This window comes from Sus scrofa, chromosome 10, assembly GCF_000003025.6.
Source record: "Sus scrofa isolate TJ Tabasco breed Duroc chromosome 10, Sscrofa11.1, whole genome shotgun sequence".
NCBI classification, from domain to species: Eukaryota; Metazoa; Chordata; class Mammalia; order Artiodactyla; family Suidae; genus Sus; species Sus scrofa.
In genome coordinates this window covers 12,584,651-12,597,692 of record NC_010452.4, presented here as the reverse complement: position 1 = coordinate 12,597,692, position 13,042 = coordinate 12,584,651, and the positions used below count along the sequence as shown (strand labels likewise).

Here is a 13,042-nt window from a genome sequence, read left to right as displayed (position 1 = left end):
TTGTACTTACATCTGAGGTTCAAGTCTATATTGATCTCCTTCTATTCAGTAGGTGTCCACAAAGATATCTTTCTTTATTTGTAAAGATTTTCTTTTACTCTTTTCCCGTTTTTCTTGGACTACCAAGAATCTTGGCGCCAAGTTTATATACAGCAGCACTTAGATTTGTCAACGCACATATCTTAATTGTGAAGTCTCTGAGGTTTTTGGTTAATTTTAAGATTCAGTTATCTGAACCACTTCCATTTTAAGAGATTTTTACGTTCATTTTGGAAGTGAGTGGGATATAATTAGCAAAATTAGAATGTCATAAAAAATCTTGATGTGCTGGTATGCTACCTGAGAGCTGAGTCTGGTAGCTATCTTAGGGTTTGGTTCTCACTGAAAATTAGCAGGCCTCTGTGTGTGTATTGGCTGCTACTAATAATCCTGATTGGATGTTATTTTGTAAACATGTGTAACAAATTCTGCCATCCCTGCTATGTTCCAGTTGGCATTTCCAGCTGCCTGTCCTTCAGGGACTTTGCATTGCTATCATACTGAACCTGAAATCAATAAAGCCATTCAACTTCCATTGGACCTGTTTAGCTACACATTGTATTTTATTTTTAGGTAAATATACTATCTTATCATCTGTGTAGAAAGTTTACTATTTTAAATATAAATTGTCATCATGTAAGTTGTCATACTAACATTGTAAACCAAGCCTTATTTAATATATTATGTATTATTATATAACTCCATAATATCTAATATGTGTATGCATTCTTAAATACCGTGGAATTCTGCTTTCCATTCTCAGTTAAATTTATTTGAATTATCTTAAAAAAGAACAATTCTGGTTCTTCATGAACAGTGCTTTTACATGACAGTAAACAGTGCAAGGGTAGCAAAGGTTATCTGCGTATGTATGTTAGTTTTCTTTGGATGGTGCTGCATTACAACCTGATGAGCAGAGGGCGGGGATATAGCAAAATATTGGTCAGAGAGCCTAACCTTTCTGCTGTAAGATGAGTAAGTGCTGAGCATCCAGGGTACAATTAGCAGTACTGTGTTATATACAGTTTTCCCTTGAACAACATGGCTTTGAACTGTGTGAATCCACTTATATGTGGTTTTTTTTTTTTTTTTTTTTTTTTTCTTTTCAATAAGTATGTACTACAGCACTACACAATCCACAGGTGGTTGAATCTGTAGCTAACATAACCGCAGAGGCAGAGGGCCAGCTGGGAAGTTATACACGAATTTTTACTGAGCTGAGGATCATCGCTGCCAACCCTCACATTGTTCAAGGGCCGGTTGTACCTCTACGTTGTTGGGAGAGTGGATCTTAAGAATTGTTACCGTGGGAGTTCCCCCTGTGGCACGTCAGGATAAGGAGCATCTTTAGAGCTCTGGGACATAGGTTTGATCCCTGGCCCAGCACAGTGGGTTAAGGATCCAGCGTTGTCGCACCTGTGGCTTAGGTCACAACTGTGGCTGGGATCTGATCCCTGGCCTGAGAACCCCGCGTGCCATGGGGTGGCCAAAATAGGAGGAAAAAAAGTTACAACCACACGCGCACACAAGAAAGATTTTTGTGTGTCTTTCCTCATGAAGGATAGAGGTATTAATTAACCTTACTGTGGTAACCATTTTGCAATATATACACACATTGTATCTTCACGTTGATTGTACTCATTAAACTTAGGTATATTATATGCCTACAGTAATATGTCAGTAAAACTGGGAGGGAAGTAAGTAAACAAAAACACATGAGTGGAGTTCCCATTGCGGCCCAGCGGAAAAAGAATCTGACTGGGAACTGTGAGGGTGCGGCCTCCCTCCGTGGGTTATCTCACTTAGTGGGTTGAGTGAGTTCACTGCGTTGCAGTGGCTGTGGTGTAGGCTGGCAGCTGTAGCTCCGATTAGACCCCTAGCCTGGGAACCTCCATATGCCGCGGGAGTGGCCCTAGAAGGACAAAAGACCAAAAAAAAAAAAAATATATATATATATATATATTATAAATCACAATTAATGTACAATACCTATTATGTATATTTATGCATTTGCTCCACAGGTGAACTCAAGATTAGTCAGAAGCACTTTGAAGAAGCTTTCAAGAAAGTAAAATCATCTATATCAAAAGAGGTAAGCACCCCCCCCCCAAAGAAAACGAAGTACTCTCGTGGCACTGCAGGTTAAGGACCCGACCCTGTCACTGCAGTGGCTCGGGTCATCCCTGGCCCAGAACTTCTTTCTGTATTGCCATGGCTGCGGCCAAAAAAAAAAAAAAAAAAAAAAAAAATGAAGCAGTAACAATGGATTAAAACAGACTAGAATCGAGACCAGGAGGCATGAACTCATGAAGACAAGCAAAACTGTTGGTTTTGTGAAAGTGTTCTTGAGAGATTTTCCCTTTTTTTTGGCTCCCCGTCAGGGGAGATTTTCATTTTGAATATTTTTGGAGATTACACTCAAAGAGGAAATTACCTCTTGCGTCTATTTTCACAATGTCAGAATTTTTATTTGGTCTCATTTCAAGTATTATTTGACTTATTTCACCCTTTTAAACAAATAGTTTCTTATCTCATTCAACCTAACTGCCCAAACTAAGCACTAGGGATTTACCAATAGTTTCAGAAAAGTAAAAATACCTTCATCATAAGGTCAGAGAAAAAAAAAAAATCACTCTGACTTGCCTTTACAAAAAAATGCTCGATTTTATGTATTTATTTCTTACAATATTGAGGTATTCTGTTTTAATAAGTTAAAATGTTTCCTGTTAAGTGAAGTCAGGTTACTGTGACACAAAGAGGCAGGAAATAGCGAGCACTAAGAAATGTCTGGGAGTTCCTGTTGTGGTGCAGCGGAAACCAATCCGATGAAACCACGGGTTTCATCCCTGGCCTTGCTTAGTGGGTTAAGGATCCGGCGTTGCCGTGAGCTGTGGGGTAGGTCGCAGGCATGGCTTGCATCTGGTGCTGCTATGGCTGTGGTGTAGGCCAGTGGCCACAGCTCCGATTGGACCCTAGCCTGGGAACCTCCATATGGAGGTGTGGGCCTAAAAAAAGACAAAAAAAAAAAAAAAAAAAAGAAATGTCTGAATTGAACATTCTTGTGGTAAGTTTTGTTCACTTGAATATCATTTGTTTCTGAACTCCTAGGAATATAATGGGCCTTAGTCATGAGATCCTATTTATTGACTGTGCTACAACTTCCTTGAAGTTGTTAGCCATTTGTTACCCCAGGCTCAGTGTTTCTTATTATGTTTCTTGACTGAAAACTCTTTAAGTACAAGTTCAAACCGTTACATGAGATGGGTTGTGGTGTTTTAGTGCCTCCAGTCTTGGTCTAAATGCTCTGGTTAGTTGACATCTTATCACTTCCAACTAAAATAATCAGTGTAGGGGTTTGGGCTGATGATGGTATCTTTTAGGCGCATGTTTACTTTTTCTGCTAACGTCAAGTCTGCTGAGCTTGGACAGGGTCTTTGGCGATATTTGGAGAAACAAAAGTGTGCTTTGACCTCTCAGGTGCATTTTTATATAGTCTTATTAATTAAAACCAGAAATGTTTTTACAGTGAATCGTGCTGGCACTTTTCATTCTTTTTTTTATAATGATTTTTATTTTTCCTATTATACCTGATTTACAGTATTCTATTAAGTTTCTACTGCACAGCAGGGTGACCCAGTCACACATACATGCTTACATTCTTTTTTCTCACATTATCATGCTCCATCACAAGTGACAGACATAGTTCCCAGTGCTACACAGCAGGATCCCATTGCTTATCCACTCCAAAGGCAACAGTCTGCACCCTTTTCACTCTGATCAACAAGAGCATAGTAGTTAAGTGTCCTTCCAAAGATTTGAGTCATTAAACAATCTTTTTAGAAGTTCCTGTCATGGCTCAGTGGAAACAAATTTGATTAGCATCCATGAGGTTGCAGGTTTGATCCCTGGCCTCGCTTAGTGGGTTAAGGATCCAGCATTGCATGAGCTGTGGTGTAAGTCGCAGATGTGGCTCGGATCTAATGTTGCTGTGGCTGTGGTGTAGGCCAGTGGCTATAGCTCCGATTCAACCTCTAACCTGGGAACTTCCATATGCCGAGAGTGCAACCCTAAAAAAAAGACCAAAAAAGAAAAAAAAAGTCTTTTTAAATTGAAATTGTTTTTTACCTACAGCCAGAGTTTTCAAGGTTTTCAGACATTAGGACATATTGGGAGAGCTCTACATTTGCAGCTCTCATTCTGCAGCCTTCCTTTTTAAAATTGCTGTGGCTCTGATGTAGGCTGGCAGCTGCAGCTACGATTGGACCCCTAGACTGGGACCTCTATATGCCTCGGATGTGGCCCTGGAAAAAAAAAAGACAAAAAAATAAATAAAATTGCACTCTAATTTGCCTGCAGTAATGTGCAGGGACAGTTCTGTAAGTTTTGGCAAATGTAACCAGCATGGCAATCAATACAGAGAACATTTTCATCACTTCAGAAAGATCCTTCTGTACCTTTGCAGCGGTCAGTCCCTTTCCAAACGTGGCTCCAGGTAACCACTGATCTGACTTCTGTCATGTTCGAACTCTACCTGTTCTAGATCTTTATGTAAATGGAGTCATGCAGTATATACTTACTTTATCTGGCTTCTTTTGCTCAGTGATTTTTAGTGATTCATCCACGTTGCTGGGTTTTTCAGTAGTTCGATCCATTCTCTTGCTGCATAGTTTTCCATTGTATGACTATACCACTATTTGCTTATCCTTTCACTTGTTTGTGGACACTTCGATTACTTCCAGTTTTTGGCTTTTATGAGTAATGATGCTCTGAACATGTGTGTGAGAGAGAACGTATGTTTTTATTTCTCTTGAATAAATAAGCAGGAGAGGAATTGCTGGGTCTTATGGTGTGTGTACATTAACTTTATAGGGAACTGCCAGCCTTTTCTCCAAAGTGGCTATAATACCATTTTGCATTTTAGGAGAGTTGCAGTTGGCCCACACTCTCACCAGCACTTGAGTATTGGCAGTCTTTTAATTTTAGCCAGCCTATTGATGTGAAATAGTCTCCTGGTGTGATTTAAATTTGCGTTCCCCGGAGTTCCTCTGTAGCAGTTCCTCTGTAGCTCAGTGGGGTTAAGCACCTGCTGTGGCTTGGGTCACTGCCATGACTCAGGTTTGATTCGTAGCCCAGGAATTTCTGCATGATGCCGGCATGGCCAAAAAAATAAATAAATAAATAAATAAAAGAATGAAACAGACTTAATTTTTTTTAAATTGTATTTCCTTAATGACTAAAATGTTAAGCATATTTCATATGTTTATTTGGTCATTTGGATATCTTATTTTGTGTCCTCATCTTTTGCTCTTAAAAAATTGAGTCAGGGAGTTCCCGTCGTGGCTCAGTGGTTAATGAATCTTACTAGGAACCATGAGGTTGCAGGTTCGATCCCTGGCCTTGCTCAGTGGGTTAAGAATCCGGCGTTGCCGTGAGCTGGGGTGTAGGTTGCAGACTCGGCTCGATCCTGCGTTGTTGTAGCTCTGGCGTAGGCCAGTGGCTACAGCTCTGGTTAGACCCCTGGCCTGGGAACCTCCATATGCCGTGGGAGCGGCCCTAGAAAAGGCAAAAAGACCAAAAAAAAAAAAAAAAAAAAAAAAAAATTGAGTCAGTACTTCCTGTTGTGGCAAAGCTGGTTAAGGATCCGGCATTGCCACAGCTGTGGCATAGTTTGCAGCTGTGGCTTGGATTTAACACCTGGCTCAGAGAACTTCCACATGCTCCGGACATGGCCAAAAAAAATTATTAAATTGTTTCCTTATTATTGTGCAAAGTCTTAGTTTATCTTGGACTGAAGACTTTTATCAGATGTGCTATACTGAGGATATTTTTCCTAACCTGTTGTTTACCTTTTTATTTTCTAAAGGCATCTTTTGAAGAATAAGAGTGTTGTTTTGTTTGTTTGTTATTGTATTTTTAGGGCCGCACCCACAGCATATGGAGGTTCCCAGGCTAGGGGTCTAATTGGAGTTGTAGCTGCCAGCCTACACCACAGCCACAGCAATGCCAGACCCAAGACACATCTTCGACCTACACCATGGCCCACGACAACACCAGATCCTCAACCCACTGAGTGAGGCCAGGGATTGAACCTGCAACCCCATGGTTCCTAGTCGGATTCATTTCCACTATATCACGATGGGAACTCCAAGAATAAGAGTTTAGAATTTAGATGAGGTCCAATTTATCTTTTTTTAAATGATTTCTGTCAAGAGGTTTTTTTTTTTTTTTTTTTTTTTTGCCACATCTGTGGAATGTGAGAGAGGCCATGGATCGAACCCGAAACCTCATGGTTCCTAGTCGGATTCGTTTGTGCTCCGCATCCTCGTGGATACTAGTCAGATTTGTTTCTGCTGTGCCACAATGGGAACTCCCTGTTTTTTTATTCTAACTTTTGCTTGCTTGTTTGTTTTTTTCTTGGCCGGACCCATGGCATGTGCACATTTCTGGGACAGAGATTGAACCTGCGCCACAGCAGCAACCTGAGCTGCTTCAGTGACAACACCAGATCCCATTGTGCCACAAGAGAACTTGTTTTGTTTTGGAAATCAGACAGGAACAATCTAAAATTTATGTTGAAAATAAGCAAACTGGAATAGCCAAGAAAATACCCCCCAAAAAGATCAAGCTGGGAGTGGGGCTTTAAAAAGTACTAATGTATTTTTCAAAAGCCTCAATAAGGAAAACACTGCAGTACACACATGAAATGACAAATGGAACAGAATATAAAATTCAGGAATGGCACCTAATATAATACATACTTTATATTAAAATTACATAATATATATAATGTTCCCCACATCCGTGACAGAAGGAAGAGTAATCAGTGATTAATATTGGGACCACTGAGAAGCCATTTCAAAAGAGTAAAGTTGAACTCATACTTCATGCTGTGTATACCAGGGTAAAATTACAAATGAATCAAACATTTAAATGTAAAACTATCGAAATAGAAGAAAAGAAGGAGATTTGTCTATAACCTCATGTAGGGAGTTCCTTTTTTACTCTCAACATAAAACCCAGGCACTGTAAGTGAAAAGCCTGAAGAATCTAATACATAAAAATTTCTGGGAGTCCCATTGTGGCGCAGAGGAAGCAAATCCAGCTAGCATCCATGAGGATGTAGGTTCCATCTCCTCGGCCTTGCTCAGTGGGTCAGGCATCTGCCCTGAGCTGTGGTATAGGTCACAGATGCAGCTCGGATTCCATGTTGCTGTGGCTGTGACCAAGGCTGGCAGCTCTAACTCCGATTTGAATCCTGGCCTGGGAATTTCCATTTGCTGCAGGTACAGCCGTACAAGGAAAACAAATAAAAATAAAAATTTTTGGATATTTCTTATGGCACATCAGGGTAAGACTCCAGCATTGTACTGCAGTGGTACAGGTTTGATAAAAATGCAATTAAAATTTTTGCCTTAAAACATTTTGTCAAAGGACAAATGATGAAATAGGGAAAATATTTGCAGTTTATGTTACAAAGGGCTAATCTGTTGCATACATGAAGAATGACTAGAAATTGATAAGAAGGGGGCGGGGGGATGTGCTTGGGCTGTGGGATGGAAATCCTGTGAAATTGGACTGTGATGATCATTTTACAACTACAGATGTGATAAATTCATTTGAGTAATAAAAAAAAAGGAAAAAAAAAAGAAATTGATAGGGAAAAGACCAATATCCTAGTAGGAAAATGGACAGATATGAACAAGCCCTTCACATAAAAGGAAATGAGCTTGTTAAACATACGGAGACATTCTCAATTTATCGTAATAAAAGAAAAGCACCTCGAATCTAAAAAGTACAACCGCCTGGTGGATATAACAAAAAAGAAGCAGACTCACAGAAGAAACAAGTGGCGGGGCGGGGGCAGTGGCAGAGATCCAGGGGTGGGGGCTTCCGAGTGGGAGGCACACTTTGAAGACCCTGTCTCAAATTTAGTCACACTCTGAGGCTCAGCAGACGAACTTGGAAGAACACAGCTCAGCCTGTCTCAGACCGTAATCAGCTCTGTATTCTGCCCTCTCCCCTCCTCTCAGGATCAAGCCATGTATGAGGCTCTGCAGTGGTCCCTCAGCCGGTGACTTCTCCAGCAGCGGGCCTGGGAGGAGTCCAGTGCATCCAGCTGCCAGAGAAGCCCATGTGCTCGGAGCTGTCCCACTTTCACCTTGACACAGATGTGGTCTCACGGAAGAGTTTTCCCTCAAATTAATGAAGCCATGTCAGAGCTGAACATTCTTCCCATCTGGCCAACCTTGTCTGGAAACACCCTACCTCCTGTTTAAGAAAAGGAAAAAATTTTAAACCATCAAAATAAAATAACCAGTACCTTTTTTTAAAATAAAATGTTTATTTTGAAACAACCTCAGCTACTACGGAAAAGTTGCACTTACAGTGAAAAGGACTTTTTCTTCCCTGAACCATCTGATGCCACGTTACCGCTCAAATACTTTTTTTTTTTTAAGGGCTGCAGGTTCGGCATATAGAGGTTCCCAGGCTAGGGGTTGAATCAGAGGTGCAGCTGCCAGCCTATACCACAGCCACAGCAACGCCAGATCTGAGCTTTGTCTGTGACCTACACCACAGCTCATAGCAATGCTGGATCCTTAACCCACTGAGCCAGGCCAGGGATTGAACCCACATCCTTATGGATACTAGTCAGGTTCGTTACCTCTGAGCCACAGCAGGAACTCCTACCCCAAGTACTGTTTTTTTGTTTGTTTTTTATTTTTGTCTTTTTACCTTTTCTAGGGCTGCTCCCGTGGCATATGGGGTTCCTAGGCTAGGGGTCTAATTGGAGCTGTAGCCTCCATTCTATACCAGAGCCACAGCAACGCGGGATCCGAGCTGCGTCTGCGACCTACACCACGGCTCGCAGCAACGCCGGATCCATAACCCACTGAGCAAGGCCAGGGATCGAACCTGCAACCTCGTGGTTCCTAGTCGGATTCATTAACCACTGCGCCACAATAGGAACTCCTACCCGCAAATACTTTAATGTATATTTACACACCAGGATACCCCCCTCCATAGCTGACCATCAAGGTCAGTGATCAGTGGTGATACTTTGCTGTTTTCTAATCCTCAGGTTCCAGTCGGGTCTCCCCAGTTGTCCCAGCAATGTCCTTTAAATCAAAAGGATCTAGTTTAGAATTAGCTGTCACAACTAGTTGCTGTTTCTCTTTAGTTTCCTTAAAAGTCTGGAATAGCTCCTGTCTTGACCTTTGACACTTTTGAAGGTCACGGGCCAGTGACTTTGTACAGGGCCCTGCACGTGGATTTGTCTGGTGCTTCCTCACGGCTGGAGGCAGGTTGGGCGTCTTCGGCAGGACTCCCGTGAAGTGACGCTCTTCTCCATCCTGTCGGTGTGCAGTTTCCAGTGACTCCACTACCGATGATGTTCGCTCCGGTCACTTGGTTAAGGTGGTTCTGCCAAGCTTCTTGCACTGTGAACTTTCTCCTTTCCTTTGTAATTCATTTCTGTTTCATGGGGAGGTACTTGGAAACGATGTAAATATTTCATTCCTCATCAAACTCAGGTACTACTATTTTCTCCATGTATCATTACACACACACACACACACACACACACACACACACACACACGTTTTGTTTTGTTTGGCCACACCGAGGCATAGGGATCAGTTCCCAGATCCAAGCCACAACTGCCACTTAAGTCACAGCTGTGGCAACACCAGATCCTTAACTTACTGTGCGGGGCTGGGTATTGAACTCGTGTCCCAGCGCTCCCAAGATGTCGCCGATCCCGTTGTACCGCCGCACTACTTTCATTATATGATGTTCAAATTGTCTCAGATTATGATAGTTGTGTTGGGAGCCCCTTCAGCTGGCCTCTGTGTACCTTTGCCAGGTTATAAGAGAAGGCAAAGATTTTCTTGACAATTAGGTCTAAGTACCCAAGTTTCTGGCAGTTTAGCTTAGTCTAAACATAAAATGTCAATCGCATCGGAGATCAGACAGGCTGCAGGTCCATCAGCTTTGCAAATCAGTCGTAATGTAGGCTGGACAGCAGGCAGGTACTGGGCAGAAAGCTAGCCAGCTAGTGTCCCAGTGGTTATTGGCAGCACCTCTGAAGGAAAGAGAACATGTTCTGAGCACATGTCTGAGTGCTAAACACTGTCGTGTGCTCTCCTTAATCCTCCCAACTCACATTCCCTATTCCTCGGGGGTCAGATGGCATCCCCATTTTATCCAAAAGAATAAAGCTCGGAGCTTGTTCAAAGTCGCCTGCATATATGTATAGAACAGTCTGAAATCTGGTCTAAACTGTCCAGCTTTTCTTTCTCCTATGAAAAAGATCCAGTCCTGTGTTCAGAAACATCCAGAGTTATATCCTCTGTTCGAATATCATGAAAGATTCAGAAGTTTCATTAAATACTTTGTACTGATCACACGATAGTGAATCATCTCAGAAGCTCTTGCCTAATTTGCTAGGTGTCCCCATCATATCCATTCTTCCTTTCTTCCTTCAAGTAGGAAGGGCTCTTGCTTCCAGGAGAGCAGCCAGGTTCTGGCTGGTGTAGTGGGAACACAAATGATGGGTGCAGCTTCTGGTCACATCCTTAAAAAGAAGCCAATTGAGAGTTCCTGTTGTGGTGCAGTGGAAATGAATCCAACTAGAACCATGAGCGACTAGGAACCTTGCTCAGTGGGTTAAGGATCCGGCGCTGCCGGGAGCTGTGGTGCAGGTCGCAGACTGGCTCGGATCTGGCGTTGCTGTGGCTGTGGCGTAGGCCAGCAGCTGTAGCTCTGATTGGACCCCTAGCCTAGGACCCTCCGTACTGATGGAGGTCTCCTATTGCTAAGGCGCTATCACTGCTGTGCCTCCAGGTCCATGCTGGGAGCAGTTTCAATCCCTGGCCCAGGAATTTCTGTATGCTGCAGATGCAGTCAAAAAGAAAAGGAAAAAGGAGTAACTTACACTTCAAACCCATCGTTAACTGAGGTCAGCCTACACTGAACTCGTGCTTCTTAGCCTGTAAGCAGAGTCTGAGAATGTCCTCAAAAAGCCATAAATAGTTTTGGAGTTCCCGTTGTGGCTGGCCGGTTTAAGAACCCCACTAGTATCTGTGAGGACTTGGGTTCAATCCCTGGCCCCTCTCAGTGGGTTAAGGATCTGGCATTGCTATGAGCTGCAGTGTAGGTCACAGGCATGGCTTGGATCCCACATTGCTGTGGCTGTGGTGTAGGCTGGCAGCTGTAGCTCCTATACGACCCCTAGCCTGGGAACTTCCATATGCTGTGGGTGCGGCCCTAAAAAAATATAAAGAAAAATCACATGGAACGTGAAGCTCATCCATCCCTTAAAAGAAAAAGAAAAAAAAAGAGGCACCCTCCTGCAAATTACATGTTGGATACTATCTCCAGTCACTGTCACTGTTGAAGCTCTCACTGCCTGAACTCAGGAACTGAGTGGACTTGGGTGTGTTTTGGGCACAGCTCACATTCCAGAGCTGAGAGGCCACAAGACTTGGGATGCAGTGGTGTCCCACATTGTTAACTGCTTTAGGCCTGTGAGATCTGTGCTTATCACTGGTGTCAGCATCTTTTATTTTGAACTTATATTTACACAATCAGTACAAACAAAAATATTCGGTTATGGAGTTCCTGTTGTAACTCATCGGGTTAAAAACCCGACTAGCATCCATGAGGATGCAGGTTCGATCTCTGGTGTTGCTGTGAGCTGTGGCATAGGCCGGTAGCTGCAGCTCTGATTTGATCCCTAGCCCGGGAACCTCCATATGCCGCAGGTGCAGCCCTAAAAAGAAAAACAAGAATATTCAGGAGTTCCCTTTGTGGTGCAGGGATAACAAATCCGACTAGGAACCATGAGGTTGTGGGTTCGATCCCTGGCCTTGCTCAGTGGGTTAAGGATCCGGCATTGCCATGAGCTGTGTGTAGGTAGCAGACACGGTTTGGATCTGGTATTGCTGTGGCTGTGGTGTAGGCCAGCAGCTAGAGCTCCGATTCGACCCCTAGCCTGGGAACCTCCATATGCCGGCAGTGCAGCCCTAAAAAAAAAAAAAAAAAAAAAAAAAAAAAAAAAAAAAAGAATATTTAGGGAGTTCCCATGGTGGCGCAGTGGTTAACGAATCCGACTAGGAACCATGAGGTTGCGGGTTCGGTCCCTGCCCTTGCTCAGTGGGTTAACGATCCGGCGTTGCCGTGAGCTGTGATGTAGGTTGCAGACGCGGCTCGGATCCCGCGTTGCTGTGGCTCTGGCGTAGGCCAGTGGCTACAGCTCCGATTGGACCCCTAGCCTGGGAACCTCCATATGCTGCGGGATCAGCCCAAGATACAGCAAAAAGACAAAAAAAAAAAGATCTAAAAAAAAAAAAAAAGAATATTTAGTTAAATGTGCAGACGTGGCTTTTGGCTGACTTTGGGTCTCCCGCTAAGTTTCATGAGGAAGGAGTCCTGCTCATCTCATTTTCTTAGCAACCAGCGCAGTGCCTGGATCGAAGAAAGCACTTAACAAAGGTAAACGAAACATCTTCAACAACAGGACTGTCAGAATTAGGCTGCTGGCTGTGCCTAGACCTTCCCTCCACATGAGGACTAAAAGTGCTGATTCACTTGGTAATAGAAATCTCACTTTGTCATATGAAAAAAAGATAAAGGGACACACCAATAGCCTATATCCCAGCAGTTCCACTCCAGCATATACATCCAACAGAAATGCATACGCCAAAATAGAAGCAAAATTCATCATTGGCCAACTGGAAACCACTCAAATATCCATCAACAGTAGGGTGGATAAACATGGTGTTTCATGTACTAGAACACTCCACGGCAGTGACGGACATCACACAGCAAATGGGTGATTCTCACGGATGCCGAGGGGAAGCAGCCAGACCTGAAGTCACCTTGTGTGATTCTTCTTAATGAAGGAAATGCAGAAAGGCACCTGTTGATGCCATTGAAAGTCCAGTTGATGGTTCCTCTTATAGGGCAGTGCCTGGAAGGAGCTCATACTGGGGAACTCGCGATG

At 43.1% G+C, this 13,042-nt stretch overlaps 1 protein-coding gene across 7 annotated transcripts in view; it reads left to right on the top strand.

The window, feature by feature from the left end:
* The window catches only part of NVL (nuclear VCP-like), a 105,751-nt gene that overhangs the window by 72,949 nt on the left and 19,760 nt on the right, over window positions 1-13,042 (top strand). For 4 of the 7 annotated variants that reach the window (XR_002336214.1, XM_021064379.1, XM_021064381.1 and 1 more), the window contains 2 exons: window positions 2,061-2,131; window positions 8,070-8,393. Coding sequence is in view for 4 of the 7 variants with exons in the window: in XM_021064379.1 (XP_020920038.1) it covers window positions 2,061-2,131; window positions 8,070-8,114 (116 nt within the window). In the remaining 3 variants the exon portion in view is untranslated. Of the gene's footprint in view, window positions 1-2,060; window positions 2,132-8,069; window positions 8,394-13,042 lie in introns of those variants that run through there. The other 3 variants (XR_002336213.1, XR_002336212.1, XM_021064380.1) reach the window with 1 other exon arrangement.